General features: G+C 35.7%; 2 protein-coding genes across 5 annotated transcripts in view; one reads left to right on the plus strand and one right to left on the minus strand.

Moving 5' to 3' along the window:
- LOC106870332 (putative serine protease K12H4.7) overlaps positions 1-3,118 on the minus strand; it is a 43,590-nt gene extending 40,472 nt beyond the window's left edge. Inside the window, exon 1 of the mRNA XM_052966370.1 lies at positions 2,768-3,118. Coding sequence (XP_052822330.1) covers positions 2,768-2,785 — 18 coding nt within the window. The 5' untranslated portion in view covers positions 2,786-3,118. The remainder of the gene's footprint in view (positions 1-2,767) is intronic.
- A 939-nt stretch (positions 3,119-4,057) lies between these two features.
- Positions 4,058-27,185, plus strand: LOC106870338 (COP9 signalosome complex subunit 6). 4 transcript variants are annotated; one of them, XM_014916368.2, is made up of 10 exons: positions 4,068-4,351; positions 11,623-11,751; positions 14,840-14,928; positions 15,475-15,537; positions 15,643-15,681; positions 18,162-18,276; positions 19,760-19,852; positions 21,380-21,480; positions 24,879-24,947; positions 25,929-27,185. In XM_014916368.2, exons 1-10 carry the CDS (start codon positions 4,153-4,155, stop codon positions 25,998-26,000), a joined length of 969 nt encoding a protein of 322 aa, XP_014771854.1. In that variant the 5' UTR covers positions 4,068-4,152; the 3' UTR covers positions 26,001-27,185. The 4 variants fall into 4 exon arrangements, with proteins under 4 accessions (XP_052822331.1, XP_052822332.1, XP_014771854.1 ...); XM_014916369.2 differs by having other exon boundaries at positions 4,074-4,351; positions 19,763-19,852; XM_052966371.1 differs by lacking the exon at positions 15,643-15,681 and having other exon boundaries at positions 4,058-4,351.

The raw sequence follows: 27,185 nt of genomic DNA on the forward strand, positions 1-27,185 counted from the left end.
GAGAGAGAAAGAGAGAGAGAGAGTGAGAGAGAGAGAGAGAGAGAGAGAGAGAGACAGACAGACAGACAGACAAAGACAGAGAGAGCTGAATCTATTCTGAAGAGAAATCTGCTTTTCAATTCAGTGGCATTTTTGACACAAGAAATCTACTATTTAGTTAAATAGAATTTTTGACACTTGACCTCTTGAATTCCATTCCAAACCCCTACATAAGCAACATATATAAGAAGAAACTTTAAGAGAAAATATCAAACATAATTGCAGGAGTGGTTGTGTGGTATAGGTGCAGGAGTGGCTGTGTGGTATAAGCACAGAAGTGGCTGTGTGGTGAGTAGCTTGCTTACCAACCACATGGTTATGGGTTCATTCTCACTTCATGGCACCTTGGGTAAGTGTCTTCTACTATAACCTTGGGCCAGCCAAAGCCTTGTGAGTGGATTTGGTAGATGGAAACTGAAAGAAGCCTGTCGTATATATATATATATATATATATATATATATGTATGCATGTGTGTGTGTATATGTTTATGTGTCTGTGTTTGTGCCCCACCAAAATTGCTTGACAACCGATGCTGGTGTGTTTACATACCCGTAACTTAGCAGTTTGGCAAAAGAGTCCGATAGAATAAGCACTAGGCTTACAAAGAATAAGTCCTGGGGTCAATTTACTCGACTAAAGGTGGTGCTCCAGCATGACCACAGTCAAATGATTGAAATAAGTAAAAGAATAAAAGTATGTCCTTAACTATGTGTAGAATATGAGAACAAATTGTTTTAATTTCTAATTCTTATTACTTAATTCTTGACTTTGAATTTTCAATATTTAATAGGATGGACATGAATACCAAAGCCAGTAATATTTTATAAAATTCACTTAATGTAACGAATATAAAAATTCTCATCCTGTCTGATTGAAGAAAAAAGTAAAAAGAGTCTTTAAACATACTTCTGTGCTGTTTACATTTCTACTTATAACCTTTGAGTTGCTTGGATTCTTAACCCCTTTTCAATTATATATATATATATGTGTGTGTGTATATATATGATATACCAGTGCAAACATGCCATCTTTCAGATAGCATATTTTACATTAGTTTGTTATCATTGTATCATATATTCTATAGTGTATATGTGTAAGTACACATATGGTATGCATGTGGGAAGAATGTTGGCAAGACATGCAACAAGAGCAAAGCTTGAACATCAATAATGAAAAACAAGGCTATATCATGAAATGCAATTATGTTAAGAGAGAATGTGCATTTATAAAGCAATTGCGACCTAATTACTGCCAATATATTTTATAAAATATATGATGCATTTTTAATGCAGTTAATATTCATTACTAAGCACAATATCATCATAAATACTGTTATCCTTTTTATATTGAACCCATCTTATTCACATTATTGTTGTCTTTTTTATGCAAACCAAATTAAAAAAGTATGTTCTTTATTTATATATAACATGCAGTTATATAATTAAATACTGTTACATACAAAATGAAAGTAAAGCAAAGGAAGCTGATATGTAGATATATGATAGCAATGTAATCATGGTATCACTTATGTTAAAGCAATGTGCATACATACACAATTGTGTCCCACTGACTTTGTTTCTTCAAAATTTCCAGAAAAAGGAATATTTTGTAATGAAATTTTCTACAAATATGTTTCAGATGACATAGGTTCCAATAATACATAAACTTATTGTGAAAAAAATGCAATTGGAGAAATGGAGAGAGGAGTTTCAGACAATTCATGCTAGTTGGATTTGTTTCCTCATCACTTTCTGAAAAATTGGTATTTTTAGATCAACAAATACTTTGAAAGCATGTAGATTATGATTATATTGGAATTTAATATGAAAATAAAAATTGGTGGGATAGAAGGCATACATACTGATACACAATACATTTTTTAAAAAAATTATTAAAAAAATTCTGATATAATCGGAATCTACACAATCTGAAGCATACTTGTAGAAAATTTCATTAGCAAACATCCATTTTTCTGAAAGTTATGAGGAAACAAAGTCAATGAGGTACACATGTGTAGGTATGATTCAACTAACTCCGTCCGGTCACTGTATATCATTACGCACAAGTTACCGGAAGTCCATAGTATACATGTACTTTTTTATATATAATGTAGAAATTATTAGTGACAGAAGCAGAATTAATACTGAAAGGTAAAGGTTATATGCATCTTATCATGGATGCTGTGTTAGAACACCAAATACTGCACTATTAGCCTTGAGAGAGACCCTCTCATATGGGTGCTTAGTACATAAAATCACATTCCATTGCAGATGAAATTCATCTGCCATGGGCGCTGAAATTCTCTTACCACGTGATTTCGGTTTATTGGCTCTTCTTAGTAATTTCTTTATTATGATAATAAACATCTTTTACAAAGAGGGACAATACAGGACGTTACAAACATATAGATGAGCTAAGTGAGTTTATAATTAAAAATTGGATGTATCCTATATACAATTTAAAAATTTACACAAACTTGCTTTTACCATGGGTGGAATTAAGTAGGGACAGTCACTCCCAACTTCCTCATGACATCATTCCATCTTTTCTCATATATGCTTTGTGACAGGTGTCCCCTCTCCACCTCTATCTTGCTTTTCAGGTGGTACCTGAAGTATTATGGCAGACCAGTGCCGGAGATGAAGGATCCTGTCTTGATTCCTTGCATTCTTGTTCTCCATGCACACTCTTTCATTACTGCAACCGTACATAGAAAACATGACTCACCTTCCTTTGATAGTCCATTTGGCGGTACAATCTTCATCACAGACTCAGCTGATAGCTGTATTCTTCCCAGGTGCGACAACACGTGTTCTACGTAAATAATCAAGCCCGAAAGCTGCGGGCACTGTACAAGAGCATGCAGGGCACTCTCCCTATCCTGCCTGCACCTTGGACATTCCGGTGGCACTGATATTCCGTGCCTGGACAATTTATCGTGGACAGGTAGCGCATCTCTGTAACACTACCAAGTCAGGGATCTTTGGTAATTATCCAAATACCCCGACCTGAAGGTGTTTTGAAACAGTTTGGCTAGCTGGTTCTCATCAAACCCCAGAGCCTCTCCTAGGATGTCATCGCTCTTATACTCTACCATCCCTTTAAAAAATACAGAGGTGGTATTTCAGCCGTCAGCCTTGCCCGCCCTGTGGATTAGTGCGAGTGCCTGTCGGCACTCCTTTTACCATTCAGTCGTATTCTGTCTTTTTATCAAACCGGGTGTAAATCCCTCCAAGGAGGCCAGTTGTGGAAAGAATTCCCCTGCAAACGAATTCCACACCTGGCCACCATCCAGGTAGAGCCAGAGATGCCTTAGCCTCAGTGCAGGCATGCACGTCAATATTCACGGCATCTCTAACCCACCCTTCAGTGGTTCTTGGCAGCATTCGGAGCACCTCACAAACAGTTTTCCCTTTCACAAAAAACGGAAAAGAAGTCGCACTAGTTTGCATATACAATATATAGAATATCAGAATATTTGCAGACGCTGGTGTCGCAAATAGCTAGCAGGCTTATCAAAAATTAATTATTACCGAAGGAAGCAGTATTAATACCGAAAGGTAATCATTATATGTAACTTAACATGGATACCTTATTAGAACACCGAATACTACGTCATCATTATTATGGTGGAACTCGAAGTAGATATAACTATAAATAATAGCAAGTAGAATGTTGAATAGAAAATAAATCAGCAGCTACCGATAGGACTTGAACCTACGTCTTCTGTGAGCATGTTAGATGTGCTAACATTATATCATGGCAACCTTTCGAATGTTCTAAATCTGTTTTAGAAGTTTTGTTCTGACCAGCGAGAACTGTATGTTGTTTATATTGTAAAATTATTTATTTATTTATTTATTTTGATTTTTAGAAACTTCAATTGAAAGGAAATAAATCTCAGAATAGATGAAACTATAAATGTCAGCATGTAGAATATATATTTTATAACAATAATTTTTAAATATTTTTTCTTAAATTGAATTGTAATTTGGTATTACTTAGACAATCATAAATTTATAAATCTGACTTTATATTTAAATACGAAACTAAATACCTCAATCGAATTTTAAGTAACATTATGTGCACGACTTAGTCGTGTGTTTGACAAGATGGCGTGCTTAATGGAAGTGGACAAACCGTCCACCAGTAATGGTACCGGTGTGGAAGTTGAGAATGGTGACGAATGTGATGTCATTGCTCCTGCTGGCACAGCTGGAAGTGTTTCTGTATCTTTACATCCGTTAGTTATCATGAATATTTCTGAACATTGGACAAGAGTACGCGCGCAAGAAGGCAAACCAATGCAAGGTAACTAACATTATAATCGATCTGGCTTTCAAATATTAGTTTTTTTATGTTTAATATTTGCTTCCATCATGATTTTTATTTAACTGTGTCTTTGTTTTTATTTTGTTCTCATTTGTAAATATAATGTAGTTGTAACCCCTTTGTTATCACTTGTATAATTAAGGGATAAAAAAAATTAAAAAAACATTGAAAAGATATTACCCGCTTAGCTGTCTACTTTACTGATGAAACGATATTGCTCTTATTTTTTGATTGTTTAATAACAACTATTTCATGTTATCTTGGGCTTATGCAATATTCTGTATAGCTTCTTGTCATTCAAAAGAAAATATTTATAAATCCCATCGCCTGTTATATGTATGCATTGCCATGTGTGCCTATAAACATAAAATGTATAGTTTGTGGTGAATGGAATAAACCCTTTCATTTTTTTATATTCAAAATGACATTTTAATTTAGATAAATATATTTATTAACTTCACCCCAGTTTTTATCTGTCCGTTAAATATCTGAATTTCAAGTCGTCTGATTTAATATTACGATATGTAACTAAATTTAGCCTAAACGATTTACATCCTTCGAGTTACGTCCCTTGTTTCCCGTCTTTTTTAAAAAGGAACACAATCTTTGATTTTATTTTTAGGTAATAAAAATAATAGATTTACGTAATTGTTGTCGATCAGTCTCTTTTTTTTTTCTCTCTCCTAAGACATTCATAGTATTGTCAGTATTTTGCTTATTGACTATGTAGAAATGTTTTGCGAATAGATGTTTAAGTAATTTAATTATTTCGGTTATCTTCTGCGTTAAAAAGTTAAAAAAATATGACTAGATGCAATTCCATACATTGTCTCGGTTTCGTGATTTATTAGGAATATAATATAGATTGAGAGCTATTTGTGTGCACTATTCTTCATTCAGTCTAATACTATGATTTTTCAGTTTTTTTTTTGCTTCAAAATTATTTAGTTATGTGTGTGGAGTGTAAACTTTTTCATAAGTAATGTCACTTTCTATAATTACTATTTCTTATATATATAAGCTGATAAAATATCTCATTTCATGGTCTGTTCTTGGTTCAGATATTCATTTCAGAACAATTGTTCATTATCTCAATACATCTGAGTCTCTTAAAACAAAGCATCATTCGCATAGACATGTATCTCTGTCAAAACTAACTTGATACGGATAAGAATAAACATCAACTGGAATTACTATGTTTCAGAACAAAACTAATCACCTGAGAGGCTAATTTCTGGAAACAGCAAAGGGTCAGAAAAGTGTCATGAGACAATGATCAACCTTCTTCCCCTGCTCTTGCTCTGCAAAAGCAATGAAGTATCATGCTAACTGGAAGTCACTCTCCTCTTCATCATTTACCAGTTCATGGTTCATTTTTGAATAATATTTCAGAGTGAATAATGGGTGCTATGTAACGAAACCTATAAACTATTAGCATAACTGAACGTCTTCTTCTTAGTCAATCATCATCATCATACGTCGTTTTTCATGCTGGCCGGTTTGACAAGGGCTGGCTAGACAGAAGACTACACCAAGCTTCACTGTCTGTTTTGGCAGTGTTTTTATGGCTGGATGCTCTTCTCAACACCAACCACCTTACAGAGTGAACGGAGTACTTTTTATGTGGCACCAGCACTGACAAGGCCTGTTTTGGCATGGTCTTTTTAGTGGATGCCCTTCTAAACACTAACCTATCTAAAGTGTGGACTGGATGCACTAGCACTGGCTGGGTCACCAAGTAACTTGCAAGACAAATATCCGTTGAGAGGGGGCCATAGTAGGAGGTGGCCTTATGCCAGGTGATGAGAGGTTAGAGTGTCTAACAGGTGTCTTGATGTAGAAGAGCTACATAGTTGCCCAGTCAGAGGGAGAGAGAGAGAGAGAGTGAACAAGGTGAGGACAGAAACGGGTGTGTTGTTGTAGAGGAGATACATTGTTACCCAGTCAGAGGGAGTGATTCAAAGACAGTGAGAGGGTGGGAGAATGGTGTTGAAGTGCAGGGCATACTTTCAAGGTACGGGGATCAGAATATAAATGGGATGGTAGAATGCTAAAATTTAGTAATAATAATAAAAACTGCTATGGGCGTATCTTCTCTCTTCAGGCCAACAAAACTATTTTTATGGCTTGATCTTTTGAAACCCACACAACTACAGTATTCTCAAGGAGACTAGTGCAGGTATATACTAGGCTAGACCAGTGCAGCCAAAATCAAACATTGAGCTCTATTTTGATAGGAAAGCATTTAAGTAGTCTACTTCTTTGTATAGTTACAAAATTCTTCAATTCTTCATGGTTGTGTGTAGTAGAGTATCTTCAGTAAAATGCCTTCACTTACTCGTACATCGATAGTGACACATGAGGGATAGGTTTGGAGCATATTTTGCATGATACAACACTTATACAGTATTAGAATTATAACAACGTCATCAACATCAGTTCCACTTCTCAGAGTGAGAAGTAACCCACAAGGATTTGTCACTCATTATTTCTAATCCATCACTGCAAGACCACACACAGTTTCATATATGCATGTATTGAATCCACTCTGCCCATCATTCACTCCTTTCACCCGGATTTGAATATCAAAGACTTTCTTTAGTTTAGCTTAAAGTCTCTCCTCCTTATTTCTTTAAGTTTATCTGTGGTTTCTGCTACTCTCCAAACTTCTCCAACCAACCAATGGCTATTTTTCTGCACTGAGGGCATTTACCTTACCTCACCAGTCTGAAATTGTTATCATTGTTGACATCAAAGCCTCATTCTGATGTTGGAATTATTTGCCATTCCAAACTGTCTGCATTGATTAATATCCATGCTTACCATCTGTTTGACATTCCAAACATCCCCAAACCTTTTCTCATCAATCCAGCATTTACCCAACCACCATCATCTTATCTCTACCAAATCAAGATAATACAACATCTTCTTATCATACAACACATATTTACCAGTCCCTCTAATTTTCAAGTTAGCTAATTTATCAGACACTTGCTAGTTTATGCCAGCTGCTCTTGTCATCAAATATACTTCACTCCTCAGATAGCCAAAGGAGTGATTGAGGAAAGAAAGTGGATGCACTGTGGTCATTATTGTCTCATATGTTACAGAACAATGCTAATCACCTGAGAGGATAATTTCTGGAGACAGCAAAGCGTCAGAAAAATGTTATGTATTATGAGACAGTTGTGATCTACCTTCTTCCGCTGCTCTTGCTTACCAGAAACAGTGAAGTCTCTTGCTAACTGGAAGTCACTCTCCTCTTCACCATTAAACTAAGTTCATGGTTCATTTTTTAATAATATTCCAGAGTGAATCATGAGTGCTGTGTAAACAAAACATAAACTATTAGCATAACTGAACAATAGTTTTTTTAATATTGATCTTTGTATGTCTGCTTTGTTTATCGATTCTTGACTTCATAACAGACATCTGACCAAAGAAATAACATTTCTCTAGTTATATTGTTCATTCATTTATTCAGCTTCTGTTTTTTTCATGCTTGCATGAGCTGTATGAATATGTTATTTGAGGCATTGTTTTACAACTGGCTGTCTTCCTTGATGCTAACTCTTATCTGTTTTTAAAGTAAGAGATCTCTTATTCTACATGGCCTTGAAGATATGCAAACTGGATGATTTGTTGACAGGAACAACACTGCTTACTGCAACTCTTGTACAAGTGACCACTGATGTAAACAAACACAAACATGCATACACATAAAAACATGTCTATATAATGTATGTGTGTGTGTGATCATCATCATCATCATCGTTTAACGTCTGTTTTCCATGCTGGCATGGATTAGATGGTTTGACTGGGGACTGGCAAGGTTTCTACAGATGGTGCTTTTTTTATGTGCCACCAGCACAGGAGTCAGTCAGGCGGCACTGGCATCGGCCATGTTCGGATGGTGCTTTTTACGTGCCATCAGCATGGGGAGCCAGCAGCACTAGCATCGGCCACAACTACAATTTCCATTTCAATTTGATTGTGATTTTGATTTTACTTGACTTTATATATATATATATATATATATATATATATAGGACAATCTTCTTGCAGTTTCTTTCTTCCAAACCCTTTCACAAGGCTTTGCTCAACCTGGGACCATAGAAGACACTTGCCCAAGATGCCACACTATTGGACTGAACCTGAAATTATTTGGTTGTGAATCAAAGTTCTCAACTACCTACCCATTCTTGTGCCTCACAATATTCTCGATAACAACTGCTGATATTAGCCAATAAGGGAGCTCCAGCATGGCTGTTTGATTTTCTAGAAATAGTAGCTACAATTCCTCCAAATTACACCTTATTGTTTTAATAAAAGGATAAAATGGTTAATGTAGTTTTAAATATGTTGAAACAGTGTAGATGTAAATATTGAAAGAGTTTATTTTCATGGCAAGGTTGATATTCTAATAATACTGTAAGCTTATTAGGAAGTTGTATTTCAGGTTTTTTTTTCCCTTTGCTTAATCCTTCTGAATAAGAATTGTATTACATTACTTCGTAGTTGTATTTCATTAATCTCAACATAGGAACACTTCATTTTAATATAAAGTAGCAAGTGCTTATTTGTTAAAATCTGAAACTTAGGTTGTAATTAAGCCTTGGGTCAGCCCTTTTGAGGCAGACCTATGATGAAATACATTCTATTTTCAACCATTTTTTTCTCAGCAGACTGTCAAGTATTACCTTCATCAATGTGACTGTTTTTTAAAGATAGGTATGACTCAAGGAAATTTGGTTGCCCTTTCTAGTAAGTTGAATGACCATGCAAGACCTTCCATGTTGGTTTGTCTGAGAATGAAGTTCTTTCAAATGCTTTGGTTGCCTTTTATTGTAGGATTCATGTTGAAAGAAATATTGGATAAAATTAAATACCGTTTTTAACCTTTTTGTTACCAACCGAGACTGCCTCTCATTAAATGATACAAAGTTTCTATTTTCAAGTTATCAGATTTAAAACCTACCAAAACTTGATGTTAATTTGTGTTCCAAACACCAGCTTAATAATAAGGTTATTTTACTAAATCTTCATTATTTTAAAAATCAAGGGAAACAAAGGCAGCATATTTCAGCAGTATCCTGGTATGACTTTAAACCGCATCCAGTTACGGGGATCTGGTTTAGGAATTCCAGACTTTTGAGGAGTGTGGAACCACCTTTTTGTCATTATTGTTCCCAGGTCTACTCTGCCCCTGAGTAGTAGCACCTGTCATGATCCCAGCTCTGGATTAAATAGCCTGTGACCACTTGAGCCAGTGTACATTGAAATTATAGGATGCAGAATGGTGGATGTGAACTATTTTGGCAACTGTACTTATTGAATCAATGGCAAATATCACTGGATACTATGTGGATGAGCAGGCGACAGATTGTCAACAGCCAGGATCAACCAGTTCAGTAAGCAAACTACTGCTATCATCTGTAGTTAAGGCATGCACAGATGTCATAGATTGAATAAATCCAGAGAAACAGGGTGGGGAAGAGCTGGATTGAGACAGAAATGTTGATATGTTCAATATGTAACAGAAGAGAAAGTAATAATGGTTGTTATAGGTGAAGCAGAGTTACAACTAAATCAGTATGAAAAATTCTTGATATAAGACCTAAGTATGTACATAATGTTTTGTCTTCTATTGGGTTTTTCCTCTTGACTATTTTCAAAGTAGTTCCAAAAATATGTCCAAATTATCATAAATGTTTTTGTTTCATCTTACTGCTCCCTTCCTTTTCTCTCTTATTAATTGCTGTGACTGGTTCAGCTTTAGTCAATATTTATGAGTAAGAAATACTAAATAGTTGAAGTTAATCTTAAATATTGTTTTTCTAACCATAAGTGTTCATTTGAGACTGTAGGCAGTGCTTATAGACTTTTGAGACCCTTTCGGAATTGGAGTAAGTTCTACAGTTGATGTTCATTTTTAGTTGTTGCAGATTGAAGGTAATACAAGGTAAAACAAATTCAAGAAGCTTGTAATTGTAGAGGAAATAGATTGTATAGAGACTCTAATGTTCATTCGTTGGTGATGGGAAGAAGAAAAACAAATGTATGAAGTGATTCAAGCAAAAGTAGCATACATTCAGGAAGTTTAGAGGAGCAGAGACCATTATAGTAGCCTTAGTTATCTGACACTGAAGGTACATGGCTCAGTAGTTAGTGTCAGGCTCACAGTCATGAAGTAGTGAGTTCAATTCCCAGACTGGGTTGTGTGCTGTGTTCTTGAACAAAATGCTTTATTTCATGTTAGCTGTAGAAATGAGTTGCGATGTCGCTGGTGCCAAGCTGTATCAGCCTTTGCCTTTCCCTTGGATAACATAAGTGACGTGGAGAGGGGAGACTGGTATGCATGGGCAACTGTTGGTCTTCCATAAACAACCTTGCCCAGACTTGTGTCTTGGAGGGGAACTTTCTAGGTGCAATCCCATGGTCATTCATGACCAAAGGGGGTCCTTTAGTTATGTGACAAGAGGATACAGCTTAATATACCAGCAGTTGTAAAGAGTTGGTGATTGAAATCTTCAGTATTGTTGAGGAGTATTTTTTTTTCTTCTATTACAATTTAGAATATGAATTCAGACAGTTCTCTATAGTGATAAATAAGCGATTGTGCTTTGTGTAGGGTTTGCAGATGTTCAGGACTAAGTATCTTCTGGCATTGAATAGTGATCTCAACCTTTGTAACTTTTCACAGATTCTTTGTTTTTTTGGAGTTGTTGCATCTATAAAAGGCTTATGAGAAATGTTAAGCCAAATAATTTATAGGAAATCTGATGTATTTGTTCTTGAATAGTGAGGATACAGTAATGTGAATTGTTTTGTTTTTGGAGATATATAATGTGTATGACTGTTAGCAGATAAAGCTGTCAAGTTCATCTCACAGTATGTTTGTTCATAGAGGACATGATGGCTTGTGGTTGAGTTGTTATGGATCTGCTTACTTGACAGTATTAAGGAGGAAATCTAATTTTTAAATTCCTTTTCTAACATTTTATTTAGATTAGCTACCAACATTTTCAAAAGGTGATAAACTAACTGAAAATGACAAAGAAAAGTGTCTAAGGGCAAAATAGTGGGTCAATGGCATGAATTTAGATAAGTTAAAAGTGATGTACTGAATGACATAGGCATAAAGCTTTAGGAAAAAGTAATTAATAAATCTCATTAAAAATTTCTTTAAAACAATTGAAAATTGCCCATGTTTCATGCTCTTAAAATTGAATGCTCTTTTCTTTTTTAAGTGCTAGGAGCTCTGATTGGTCAACAGAAAGATAGGAATCTTGAAGTCATGAATTCTTTTGAATTGGCATATGATAAAGTTAATGATATAGTCATCAATATGGAGTATTACAAGACCAAAGAAGAACAATGTAAGTGTTGTTTCCACGAAGAAAAGGTTTTTCTTTACATTTTCCTGAAATACTTGCTAATCACTTAATTTCTTTATTTTAGTTTGTTTATGATGAAATTTTTTATTCTGTCATCATCATCATTTAATGCCCACTTTCCATGCTGGCATGGGTTGGACAGTTGGCATAATGCAAAGTTTAAAATCTTGACAATGAAATATTTTTCCCTCTGCCTTTATATGCATTCTATCTTCAGTTCATCTGTTAAATTTTAGATAACTTATTCAGCTACCTATACTATAGGCGCAGGAGTGGCTGTGTGATAAGTAGCTTGCTTACCAACCACACGGTTTCGGGTTCAGTCCCACTGCGTGTTACCTTAGGTAAGTGTCTGCTGCTACTATAGCCTCAGGCTGACCAAAGCCTTGTGAGTGGATTTGGTAGATGGAAACTGAAAGAAGCCTGTCATATATATATGTCTGTATATGTTTGTGTGTCTGTGTTTGTTCCCCCCCACCCACAACATAGCTTCACAACCGATGCTAGTGTGTTTACGTCCCCGTAACTTAGTGGTTTGGCAAAAGAGACGGATAGAATAAGTACTAGGCTTATGAAGAATAAGTCCTGGGGTCAGTTTGTTTGACTAAAGGCAGTGCTTCAGGATGGCTGCATTCCAAATGACTGAAACAAAAGAATAAAAGAATAACTATCAACATTTAATGTCTATTTTGCCTGCTGTCATGGGTTGGACAGCTTGACAGGAACTGGCATGGTCAGGGCCGTACCAGGTTCCATAGTCTATTTCAGCATGGTTTCTACAGCTGGATGCCCTTCCTAATGCCAACCATTTTACAGAATGTACTGGACATTATTTACATTAGATGGATATGTGTCCTCATCTTGTTTGTTGTTCTCACAACGCTTCGGCTGATTTACAACAAACAAGATGAAGACACATATCCGTCCAATGTAAATAATTCCTCATCACTAAAATATAGAACAGAATGTACTGGCTATAAGAACATAAACCAACCATTAAATGTCCAGACATCTTACTTCGAGTGCTATGTCAGAACATTATCCCAGCCACTAAAAATGGTTGTACCATAAGGTATAGCAACTGGCATTATTATTACAGCAATGCTGCATTATTTTTTTCGTCTTTTACTTATTTCACTCATTGGACTGTGGCCAGGCAGGGGCACACTGCCTTGAAGGTTTTTATTCAAACAAATTAATCCCAGTACTTATTTTTTTAAAGTTTGGTACTTATTCTAACAGTCACTTTTACTGAATCATTAAGTTAATGAGATAGGGACGCAAACAAACCAATACTGGTTCTCAAGGGCTGGGCAGACATATATATACACACGCATGTATGTATCATCATCACCATTGTTTAACATCTGCTTTCCATGCTGGCATGGGTTGGACGATTTGACTGAGGACTGGCAAGCCAGAAGGCTGCACCATGCTCCAATCTGATCTGGCATGGTTTCTACAGCTGGATGCCCTTCCTAATGCCAACCACTCCGAGAGTGTAGTGGGTACTTTTACATGCCACTTGCACGAGGGCATGGCAATGGCCATGCTCAAATGGTTTTTTTTACATTCCACCTGCACAGGAGCCAGTCCAGCGGCACTAGCAACAACCTCGCTCGAGTACTTTTTCACGTGCAGCCGGCACAAATGTCAGTAAGGCGACGCTGGTAACAATCACGCTCAAATGGTGCCTTTTACGTGCCACCGGCACGGAAGCCAGTCAGCTACTCTAGCAATGATCGCGTTTGGATGGTGCTCTTAGCGCTCCACTAGCACGGATGCCAGTCATTGAATTTGATTTCAATTTCAATTGCCTCGACAGGTCTTCGCAAGCAGAGTTTAGTTTCCAATGAAGGAAAGGTATGCATAAGTGGGCTGGTTACACCCCTGGCATAGACCATGGGTTATGGTCTCACTTGGCTTGCCAGGTCTTCTCAAGCACAGCATATTTCTAAAGGTCTCGGTCACTAGTCATTGCCTCGGTGAGGCCTAATGTTCGAAGGTCATGCTTCACCACCTCATCCCAGGTCTTCCTGGGTATACCTCTTCCACAGGTTTTCTCAACCGCTAGGGTGTGGCACTTTTTCACACGGCTATCCTCATCCATTCTTGTCACATGACCATACCAGCGCAGTCGTCTCTCTTGCACACCACATCTGATGCTCCTGAGGTCCAACATTTCTCTCAAGGTACTTACACTCTGTCAAGTATGCACACTGACATTACACATCCAGTGGAGCATACTGGCTTCATTCTTTGCAAGCTTATACATGTCCTCAGCAGTCATGGCCCATGTTTCACTGCTATGTAGCATGGCTGTTTGTACACATGTGTCATACAGTCTACCTTTTACTCTGAGCGAGAGACCCTTTGTCATCAACAGAGGCAAGAGCTCTCTGAACTTTGCCCAGGCTATTCTTATTTTAGCAGCCACACTTTCAGTGCACCCACCCCTGCTACTGACTTGGTCACCTAGGTAACGGAAGCTATCAACTATTTCTAGTTTTTCTCCCTGGAATGTGGCAGAAGTTGTTCTCTGCACATTTTCAGTGTTTATTGCTCCCGAGCATCTGCCACATACAAAACTTACGTATATAAGTGTGTGTGTGTGTGTATATATATGACAGGCTTCTTTCAGTTTCTGTCTACCAAATCCACTCACAAAATTTTTACCAGCCCAGGACTATAGAAGACACCCAAGGTGTCGTGAAGTGTGATTGAACCCCAAACCATGTGGTTGGGAAGCAGAATCCTTACCACACAACCATGCCTACACCTATTGTTTCTCACAAAAAATATGGTCAACACCAGTTTCAACAAAATGAAACAACACAAGAGCCTCTCAGCAATTGCCTGAAATATTTATAGTTTTGGCAGAGATCAAACATGACTATATCTCTTCCCTTTCTCAATAAAGGGCCTAAACTTGAATTGAGAGAATTTTTCCATTCCTTGTGGCAACTGTATTTTAACTATTACACTTGCTGTTTATTATTTAATTTTCTTTGACTTCATTTGTCACTTTAAACAACTGATTAAAGCATTATTTTTGTTTATTTTTTTCCAGTCAAACAAGTATTTAGTGATATGGATTTCCTTGGTTGGTACACAACAGGAGGTCCTCCAACTCTTAGTGACATTAAAGTACACAGACAGGTAAAACCTACATTGCCTTTCATTGTTGCTTCACCTATTCAGCTTCAAGTAGTTTTTATCTAAATTCTTTTGCTTGTAAACCATATGACATATTGCACATCATTAACCCATTAGCATTTAAACTGGCCATATCCAGCCTAGATATTCCACTTATTTTATGTTTGAACTGGCCAGATCCAGCTTTTCATACCTATCTTACAATGTGTTTCTAAAATTCAAGAACCACATAATCAAAATCTTGAAGCTACAAGATAATGCATGGTTATTTCAAAACAATGTGAATAAATATGCATTACATTTGACAGAGTAGTCTCAATGGTAACTGGTTAACAGGAGAGTTATCTAATTACATCTTTTTATCTTCCAAAACATTGCACACTTTTGGCATTTATATATAAGCAGATATAAGCATGATTAATTCAAAACGATATCAATAAATAAGAATTACATTTGATAGAGTAATCTGAAAGCTGAAGAGTTATTTTAAAATATTATTTGTATATTTGAATTTTGAATATTAATAATATTGTGTTTGGTCATTTACAGATGTGTCGTATTAATGAAAGTCCAATATTTCTCAAGCTGAATCCCTTAGCAGGACACACTGATGTATGTATTTCTCAAGCTTCAATAAATTTCTATTTACCTATTTTCATGTTTTTTTTTAATTGACAGAATACTTTGAAAATATATATGTATTTTTTTTTTCTACAGTTACCTGTTACTTTATATGAATCCCTTATAAACGGTCAGGTATGTATGCTCTTCCTTCTTCCTTTTGACTCCCAAATTTGTAAAATTAATATCCAAGATGTCTAGTATAATGTAGTATGTTTCTTTTAAAAGTTATTTAAAATGTTTCAGTGACTTTCATCACACATCTTTTGACCTATTCAATAACCCTTTATCCTATGTTCTGCTTATTCCATTTTTGACAAAATGGAATGAGCAGAACAAGGGGAAACATGTGGGATAAAAAGTCGTTGATCTACTTCACTGTTGTGCCATATAGACCCATACAAATGAATCATTTTTATATATCACTCAAATAAATATTGGTTTCAAATTTTGGCACAAGGCTTGCAATTTTGAGGAAGGAGTAAGTCAATTAAATTGACCCCAGCGTTCAACTAGTACTTATTTTAATGACCCCGAAAGGATGAAAGGCTAACTTGACTTTGGCCGCATTTGAACTCAGAACATAATAGACAGACAAAATGCCACTAAACATTTTTCCTAATGTGCTAACAATTCTGCTAGCTTGTCACCATATCATTCGAATAAATATTGAGGCCATTAACTGCTTGATATCAATTCTATAGGTATGTGTGAGGGGGTATCCAAAAAACCCCAGAATTTTGCAGTGTTATTTTATTCACTTAGTTTTACATGTTTACACTTTTATCACCTTCAAAGTATTCTCCATTTGAAGCAACACATAGGTCCAGACACATTTTCCACTGTTTGAAGCAGTGCTGGAATTTGCAAAGTGATGCCTTTTAATGCCTCCGTCGTTTCTTTCTCCACCTCTTCCACATCTGCAAATTCCGTAGTACCAGCTTTCATCACCTGTGATGACCTTCGTAAAAGGGTCCAGATCAATTTCCAACTGTTCTTTCAGTTTACGACACACACTCAGTAGGGACTGCTTTTGATCTTCTGTGAGCAAGCGAGGCACAAATTTGGCAGTAACTCTTTTCATTCGTAATTCCTTGCTCAAAATTCGTTGGCAGGCGGTCTAGGACACACCAGTCATATCAACAAGTTCATCAGTTGTTTGGCGATGGTCCTCCAAGATCAGTTCATGAATTTTCTTCATTCGGGAGTTTGATGGTCGCCCTGAATGAGGTTGGTCTTCAGGCGACAAGTGACCATTCCTACAATGTGAAAACCACTTGTTTTGCTCATGGCAGTGTCCATGTAAGCTATTTGAAGCATGACAACTGTTTTGGCCACCGTTTTTCCCAGCAGAGAACAATTTCATGGAAGCACTCTGTTCCTTTGTTTCAGCCATCACAAAAATCGACAAATGGGAGAAGCACTGCAAGACAAAGACGCACCATGTGGCAGTACAACCCGACTGGATGCCATCAGTCGGCAGACTGATGCCCGAGAGTGGCATCAAGTGGTTTCTAGTGGTGGAAGCCCAAACTACAACAGACTTGTCTCGCAGAGAACATTTTCAGTTACCTTTGGGTACCCCCTCGTATAACTAAATGACTTTTCTACAAAGGCATCCTCTGTTGTGATGGAATAATTTATTAAATTCTAGTTAATTTTGGCATTTTATCTTTTTGTAGTGATTTGTGTTGGATGACTTTGTAAAGTTACTTTAGTATTTTTTTTGTCAAGGCTATTTTTTACTTTAACATCAAGTTCCTTAGCTCTCATTCTATTTTGATGAGAGGTGTCATAACATAGTGGTAATATTAATAGTGATGAAGAAGTGGTGAGCTGGCAGAATTGTTAGCATTCTGGGCAAAATGCATGCTTAACAACATTGTCTGTCTTTACATTCTGAGTTCAAATTCCACCAAGGTTGACTTTACCTTTCATCCCTTTGGGGTCAATTAGATAGGTACCAGTTGGACACTGTGGTTGATGTAATCAACTTATCTCCTCCCTGAAATTGCTGGTGTTGTGCCAAAATTTTCAACCAATATTAATAAGGACGAGACTTCTCTCTTTTCCAATAGTTCTTCACAACAGAATAATTAGTTTTTAGTTACACAGGGCTTCAGTTGTATTCTGACAAACACATAGTATCCATTTATAAGGTAGGTAGAGGAAGTCAGTAAAAGTTAGGTATGTTTGTTAGGGATAAAGTGCAGTGTTGGCCACAAGATACAAATCACTGGTCCTCCAACATGTTACAACTCATCCATTTGTGATTCTTCAGTAATATTGTTTAATAGTGCTCATAATCCTCTGCCCACTGTACAAGCAAACATGTTACTATCTCAGGAGGAGGACACTTTATAATACTTCTGTATTTATGTTTCAGATTATCTCAAAAACAGTCCTTCACTAGAAAACTCTTGTATCTCTTTTTGACAAGCAACAGTCTTTTTTTTTTCCTGAAAGTATTGTGTTAATGAAACAGGACATGTTTAGTGATATCTTTTTTTGCTGCAGTCTTCATCCTTTCAATGTTTTATAACTAGACACATAAAATGTATCATTTTAATGTCTGTGTAGATTTTTCAACTTGCTCTTTTCTGTGTTCATTGTAGTCCACTTTACTGTTTGTATCCCTTGAGTACACTCTTGCCACTGAAGAAGCTGAGAGAATTGGTGTTGACCATGTAGCGAGGGTTTCTACTTCAGATTCAGGAGAAAGTTCATCAGGTAAGTTGTAAAATTTCAAAATTTCTTAAAAGCTTTTTAATTTGTTTTTCTTATATCAGATAAAAATATAAACCATTATTACACAAATGTTACTTTTTCTTCCTTTTTCACAAATTTTATTGTTCAAATACAGGTGTTAGACAACTGAATCTTAACTATCTTATTTTTCTTAAATTTTATTCTATAAATTTTTGCAGTTTTTATATTTTCTGTTACTTTGTAATTAAGTGCACAGCATATATATTTCTCAACAATTTGTTGTGCATTGCACTTCATTTAATTCTTACACAGATTAATATATATATATATATATATATATATATAAATCTTATATAAACAGTGGAGTTGGGAAAAACTTTAGTTTTTTTTTTTTTTGAGTGGGTATTACAAGATCCAGAGAAGTTATAGTTCACTGCTACAAGATGTGGTAGCATTGTAAAATTGACAACTATTCCTTTAGCTGGCAGTACTAGATTTAGTCTTTTGTGAATATTGTGCTGCACAACCCATTGAGACAACAGACATCATTCCATGTGTCTCTAAAAGATTGGTGGAGGAATGACTAAGTGAATATATTAGTATCAAGTCAGCTCTCTTTTCCTTCTTTATTTGTAAAGAGCTTTGTTCTAACTGAATTTGTTTGGAACATTCATGTTAATTACCTTATATTACTAATCAGATATCCACCTACAAAAATTTCTATTTTCTGCTTTAGCATTAGTTGGATAGGGTTTTAAATTGGGACTTTTTACATGAACTTGGATTAGGTACTAAATTGCCAAGATTGATTTTGTCAAAGATGCAACCATAAAATGAGCTAAATGGAAAGTAGAGTTGTGTGCTTTGGTCAAGTTTAGAAATCAATACTTGTGTAGTTTGGGAGTTAAACTGGTCATATCTAGTCCAAATATTATACTTATTTTACATGTAGACTGGTCAGATTAGCCTTTAACACCTACCCAACAATGTCATTCTAAAAAAATAAACAATCACATTATCAAAATCTTGAATCTATGAGATAATGCATGATTAATTCAAAGCAATGTAAATAAATAAACATTGCATTTGACCAAGTAATCTGAATGCTAAAGGGTTAACTACAATTTCTCTATTATATTAAACATAAGTCTTGTTAATTATGTGTGTAATAGATTGCAATATTGGCTTCTCTTGACTAGGCATGGGGTCTTTATTTCATTGGAGAGGTATTTACTTTTTAATGTTAGCCACAACAGCCTGATAGAATTTGAACTCAGAAACAGCAAGGGATTGAACTTGATACTTTTTATGCATTTAGTCCATTTACTCTATTGTCTGGACCATTTTATGATCTATACCTAATTAGCTTCAAAATCCAAGGAACACAGTCACAAATAACAGCCTTCTGACTAAAGAGTCTGCAGACACTCTATTTTTGTTTTAAATTTAATTGACCATTGTCTTAAATTCAGTTATACTTCCCATATTCTAATGTTTTTTTTAGTAGCAGAACATCTGATTGCTCAACACAGTTCTATTAAAATGCTAGACAGCCGAGTGAAGCTATTACTACAGTACATTAAAGCTGTTCAAGCAGGTAACTGTTTTTGTTTTTTCAGCAAGTTGCTAATTCTGTTTGTAATACCTTGAATTATCTATAGGAATAGCCAAATAATTTTAAGAACCATTTGGTTCCAGGTTTGATCTTACTGAACAGCACTTTAAATGATTTATACTATATATATATATATATATATATATATATAACCACACAGTGTGGTTGTGTGGTGAAGATGATTACTTCCCAACCATGTGGTCTTGGGTTCAGTTCCAGTGAAGCACCTTGAACATAGTCTTCTAATATAGTCCCTAGCCAACCAAAACCATGCTAGTGGATTTAGTAGATGGAAACTGAAAGAAGCCTGTTTTATATTATGTATATGTTTGTGTGTACCCTTGTCCTGACATCCGATAATGATTGTAAATGAACATCAGTGTCGTATAAGTGAGGTTGTTCATTTCCTGTCTTCCATGAAAAGCATATCTAAGCCATGTGAAAATATCTCTTTGTTGGAAATTGGTGGATTTGCAGCAGGAAGGGCATTCAGCTGTAGAAAATCTGTCTCAACAAATTCCATCTGACTCATGCCATCATGGAAAAGTGAATGTTAAACAGTGATGATAAAATAGTGTGTGTGTGTGTGTGTGTATATATATGTATATATATATATATATATATATACACACTATATATAGTATACTATATACCTTATGTGTGGAATTTGATAGACAGAAACTGTGGAAACTCATTGCAGTCTTATGAAAATCACATGTGAATCTATGTCTATGTAAAATACTGTGTCTAATTGCATCCCTTTACACCAAATATGGTAAGTTACCAATTTTTAAATACAGGTTTATAAAATAAGTACTAAACAAAATTAATACTAGGGTTAGTGATTGACTATAAATCTTGAAGCTGGTGTCCTAACATGGCCCAGGCCAATGACTGAAACTAGGAAAAGAATATAAACTAGCCTTTATTGAAAATATAATTTTGATGATTCATCATCATTATTTAATGGTCGTCTTCCATGCTCGCATGGGTTGGACAGTTTGGAAGAAGCTGGTGAACGCATTGAGCTCCATTGTCTGCTTTGGTATGTTTCTACAGTTGGATGCCCTTCCTAATGAAGACCACTTTACAGAGTGTACTGGATGTGGATGCATTTTAATTCATGACACTGGTACTAGTGAAGTCATTAAGTAACTCAAAAGACAACACACCTCTACTGAGTGGGAGAATAGTATTGAGGGAGGTGGTTTTATGTCAGGTGTTGAGCAAGTATGACGTGGTTGACATGTCTAAATGGAGAGTTATTGGCCACTTTTGAAAGTTATAGGGATGTAAACACACCAACACCGATTGTTAAGTGGTGGTTGGGGATGAACACAAAGACACACACATAGGTATGTACATATATATATATATGACAGGCTTCTTTTAGTTTCCATCTATCAAATTCACTTACAAGGCTTTGGTTGACTCAATATTTAACTTTACAAGAAAAAATTACAAGTGTCACCAGTGACCAACTTCATCATCGTTTCCTTTCTTTTGCAGGTGATTTAAAAATGAACCATGATATTCTCCGAGAAGCCTATAGCTTGTGTTATCGACTGCCAGTCATCAACACACCAAAATTTCGAGAAGATTTTTACACTGTAAGTAAAATAATAGTTTGTTAGTTCTGATAATATCTGTATGGAGACATCAATTTGTTTTGAAAACTTTGCCACAAGTGTATTACTTCTCTGAAAAAGAAATGTAGCTATACCAGTCATTTTCATGAATATTTGAAGTTTAGCCCTTAATTCCATCATGAAGCATTACATGGAAAACTTGATAGAACCCATTTTAGATTTAGTCAATGTTACTACAATCATATGATGTAAATTTGAAATTAAAAAAAATTAGGAGGTATATTTAGTTAAAATGTAGTTTAAGGCCTTGTAAAATAACACAGTGCAACAAATTTCAGGTTCAAAAAAAGTACAAGTTAAGTAAGACTTGTTTCTAGATCAAAAAATTGTCCTGATTCTGATTCTGACCTTTATTTCTCCAGATTAGGCACTGTTTTCCTGTACCATGAACCATATGTTTTATAATATACTGCATAATATTGTGTATTGAACACAACATTGCAAATACTGAAAGTTACAAAAAGAAAACAAAAATTTAGTTGGTATAACAAAACATATATTGGTTATGAATTAAAAACACATCTGTCAGTTTAAATAACTTTTGTCCTTCTAAGCCTCTTGTGCGGGGTGTGATCTTCTTTTTTTATACCCCAGCAGTAGTCTGCCAACATGACAGGGTTCCATTTTCCTTTGAATTGTCGCGCCATCACTGAAATATCCTGATGGAATCTTTTGCCATGTTCATCACTCACATCACCAAGATTTTCTGCAAAAAAATCCAAATGAGAGTTAAGCACATGAACTTTTAGAGACATGTTACATCCCATATCATGATAATGACTCAGCAGATCATTCACAACTTGCACATAGTCTTCTGAACGATGGTTGCCCAGGAAGTTATCGCAAACTTTCTTGAATGACTTAAAAGCAAGCTTCTCTTTTCTCTTGAGATGTGTAATGAAGGTTTCATCAAGTATAATTTTTCGAATTTGGGGACCTATGAAGAAACCTTTAATTTTAGCTTGACTCAGGGAAGGGAACTTTTCTACAAAATATGCAAATGCAGAGGATTCCTTGTTCAAGGCTTTCACAAATTGCTTAAACAAACCAAGTTTAATATGCAAAGATGGTAAAAAAAATTCTATCACTTTTCACAAGTGGTTTGTGCATGATGTTATGTTTTCCTTGCTCAATTTCATCTTGGATTGGCCAATCATTGCGTACATAGTGTTCAGTTCATGCTCTGGAATTCCATAAGCACAGGAAGCAGCAAAATTTAGTATAGCCAAGCTGAAGGCCAGTAAGCATGGCCACAACCTTAAAATCTGCACAAATATGCCAGGTATGGTCATCATACTGTATGCTTGTTAGAATTGCTTTGATATTTTCATATGATTATTTCATGGTTATGCCATAAGCTATGGGAACAGAAGGCAGAATGTTACCATTGTGTAGCAGAACAGCTTTGATGCTGTCCTTGGATGCATCTATGAAAAGTCGCCAGTTGGTTTTATCATATGGTATTTCCACCTAAATCTCTGACCATGTGAAGGGTTCCTAAGCTTCCAAGTCCTTCTTTTCCAGATTGGTCTACTTTTTGGCATCCTTCTGGCCTTGAATCTAAAGTCACTAATGACTAGTCTATGTTGTGGGGCACATTCTTCGCCAGGGAGGGTCTTTGTATTTAAGAGCAACCATGCATCCTGCTGTCTGAATGAAATTAATCTGGCTAGCAGAGTCACCTGATTGATAGGTTATCAGGTGGCTAGCTGGCTTCCTGAAGTTGGTGTTGCAGATCAATAGGTTATTTGCATCGTAGAACTCCATTTCTGGTACCAACTCCATGGTTCCCATGTACACCATAGAAGATACCAGATTGCTGTCCGACATGCCCATTAAAATTTCCAGCCACAAAGATGAGATCATTGTCACTCGTCTTTAAGGTAGCCTGCAGAAGAATATCATAAAACTGATCCTTCTGTTCATTTGGTAGGCCTGCTTGTGGGGCATAGGCAGAGATAAGTATAGCTATACCATTCTGCAAGACTAGCCTGAGTTTAAGCACTCTATTGCACACCCTCATTACCTCTATGACTTTATCCACCCATTTCTCTGCAAGAAGTATACCCACACCCCCCTATTCCATCACTATTACCTTCCCAGAAGAGTTTATACCTATGTGCTTTACCTGTGAGGACTCTGGCTGAAGTTCCTCTCCATTTTACCTCTTGTATGCAACATACATCAACACGTCTCCATTCAAGCATCTCTACAATCTCACTAGACCTTTCAATATGCCTACATTTACAATGCAAACTCTGAAAACTGGGAAAGCGATATGGGAGGTAACACAGGAAGGAGAGATGTTATTCAGTACTTGAAAAGAAGGCTCCAGTGAACGTTTGGTAACAGACGTCATAATAGTTGTTCTTGCTTCATTCAAACATGTTAGAGTTAAGGTTGTTACCTCTACTGGTGGTGGTGGTGGGAATGAGGAAGCATTGTGTATGGAAGTGTTTGGGGGCATTGTAAATATAAGCGTTATGAGCCTTGTGTGTGAAGCATTACTGATGCTGCAGATATGTGTAAATAAAAGAAGAAAGGTAAGTGGGCTACTATCTGGTTTAGTTACTTTAGAGTGGGTGTAGAGAAAAGAGAGGGCAGCAAGATTACCAATAGAGGAGGAGAAAGAGCAAGGGCAACTGGATGTCTGGTAAGAGTGAGAGAAAGAGAGAGAGATTTCCGGTAAGAGTGAAAGAGAAAGAGATTTCCAGAAAAGTGAGAGAGAAAGTGATTTCCTGTATTGGTGGTGGGGGTGATTTCTAATATTTCTGTTAGACTCATTAGCACGCCGAGCAAAATGTTTAGTGGCATTTCATCTGTCCTTACATTCTGAGTTCAAATTCCACTGAGGTCAACTATGCCTTTCATCCTTTCAGGGTTACTAAAATAAGTACCAGTTGAACACTGGGGTCGATGTAATTTACTTAACCTCTTACTTGTTGGATTTGTTATTCCTGAAATATAAAGGTTTTATAAAGCTTTCTGCATTGTCAGAAGCTTTTTTTTTTCTCTCTTTTTACCTTCTTCGATATTACAATGCTTCAAACGAACTACAGCTCTCTTATTTTTATTTTTATTTTTTTCTGCTAATGTAGATTGGATAGTTTTACAAAATCAGGAGAACAGGTTTTGTTAATAGATTAGGAATCAGTAAACTCGTAAAACCTGTGTCTATATGGAAAAAAATTAAAGGTAATAAAAACAGCAAAATCAACCTATTGTTTACATAATTCTGTTTTAAATTGAAATTGGTATTTCATGTTTTAAATATTATAAATTGGATTTAATGTCATTTCCATCAATCACTCAATTAATACTTGATTTATAGATTAAAGAAAATTGTTTTATTTTTCTAGCAATGCAATGATGTTTGTCTCATGTCCTACTTAGGAACTATAACCAAAAGTTGTAATACTATTAATCAGGTAAGAATTAAATATTTCTTTCACAATCACATAAACATTTACTTTAGTGGTATCACTACCCTCACAGTGAGAAAATATGAATAACTTATCTCTTACCACTCGGGAGATAAGCATCAACCTCTCATATTCTTTTTTCCACAAAGTCCAAACCATGACCTCATTGTAGTGGGAAGATTAAATGAATGAGTGTCAGAGCTATGCCATTGGGGTCTTTGACTCCCTGGTAGGGCCCTCCAAGGCAAACAGGTCTGATTCTGGCAGTTCTAAGGCTGCAACCAAGCTAACTGGAGGGCAATGGTGAATTTCACGGGTAGCGTCTGTCCCAGAATCTGGTGGTTTCCTGGTGGCATTGGATCGTGTCTACAGGCATCCTGCAGCAAGAAGGCGCAATACAAGGACGACCTCCCACTGGTTGTGTATGGTGGCTTACAAATATGGACAGGAACTATTTTTGCAGCCTCTGATCATCCCTTGAAACTCCTATGAGCTCAACTAGGAGCTGGCTTAACTCCTCCCAGGTGAATGCCATTATGAGACAAGACAAGACTCATTCTTACAACATTGGAAGAAAGCACAACCCTCTTAACATTACATTTGCATTCTCAATAGTTAATCCAAGTTTTTCTGAGTTTATTAGATTTGATATTTTTATTTTTGAGAAGTCTTGCTCATAAATTTTATCTAAGGTTTGAGAGGGAAAAAATTCACATCCTTTCATAAAGCTTTTTAGCACTCTTCAGATTTACTAAATCATGAACATATATAAAATAGCTAAAAATCTGTTTATTTCTCTCTTTAAATAAAATCATCATTCTGCAAGAAACATCCAATGTTAATATTTTATCAGTCTTATGTTTTTGTTGTTAAACATTCATTTCCAATTATAATTTTTAAGTAATGAGGAAGTAAAATGCACTGATTAAATTATTTTGAAAACTATGGACACATTTATGAATATTTCTTCTTTTATTTTATTTTCAGTTTGTGAATAAATTCAATGTGCTATATGACCGTCAAGGTATGGGACGCAGGATGCGAGGACTCTTCTTTTAAATAGTTAATTTACTCAGCAGAAAATGACACTATTTCTGTGGTTGTGTGTTGCAGTGAAAGTTAGGAAAAGTTGGCAATGAGAATTATAGATGCTGCTACCGCACCTAGTTGCATCTATTGATTGCTTCTTCTCTACGTTACGTCACTTCTCTACCATTCACAGCTTCTACAATCTTCATTTCTTTGTGTTGTGAAGGCTCATGGTGAGAGAGAAACTGTTACTTGTGGACTTGCTTCAAGCACTGGAAGGCTGCTACTTTCCAGTTTACCCATAATCTACTCCTTTTGACAGTAATAAGTTAACTACACAAACTGGTTCACTCACATAAGTTCTTTCCAACCTTTAGACATTAATGCTCAGACAAAACTTACATACATACACATACACTAAAAGCATTCAGTTCTTTTTTTTTAATAAAATAATAACTTTCTTATTCTTGTTATTTTTAAATTATTTATTATTTATATATATTTATATAATAACAAACATTAATTCAGACATTCAATTCCTGCATGCAGATGAAGTGATCAGAAATACTTAGAAACTGCTTGGTATTTCAGATTTCTAGTAAAATCACCGTTCAGAATCTTTGGACATTTTAATTGATGGCGATCCAAAGTATATTAGGTTCTTATTTATAAATCTTTCTCAAATTGATGTTGAATATTTGTGTATGTTAACTCTATCAAATGTGCGATCTGAAAACACTAATAACTTATATATGGAGCCAAAGGTTTTACTTTGATCACACACCTAAGCCTAGCATTATTAAAGACCTCTTCCATTTCCATTATATATTTATATATATATATATATATATATATATATACACACACACACACACACACACACACATGTATGCATTCATATACATACACACAATTACAAACATACTTTAAATGCCATTTTTAAACCAAGATTGACTCATCAATTCTAGTCTAGATCTTGAGATGTAAGGGATTTTCAGCCATCCTTGAATAACTGACAGCAGACAGTGATATGAAATCTAATATTGAATTTCATCTACAAATTTGGATTAAATTTATCAATTCTGTTTTATTTAATGTCCAGTAATTTTTTGCTTTTAAGACTATTTTTTTACTGCTACATATTTAGTTACTTCTGACTTAACAAATTGTATCTTTCTATAAATTACTTTGCAAGCATAAAAAATTATACTAACA

Source organism: Octopus bimaculoides, chromosome 3, assembly GCF_001194135.2.
Source record: "Octopus bimaculoides isolate UCB-OBI-ISO-001 chromosome 3, ASM119413v2, whole genome shotgun sequence".
Lineage (NCBI taxonomy): Eukaryota > Metazoa > Mollusca > Cephalopoda > Octopoda > Octopodidae > Octopus > Octopus bimaculoides.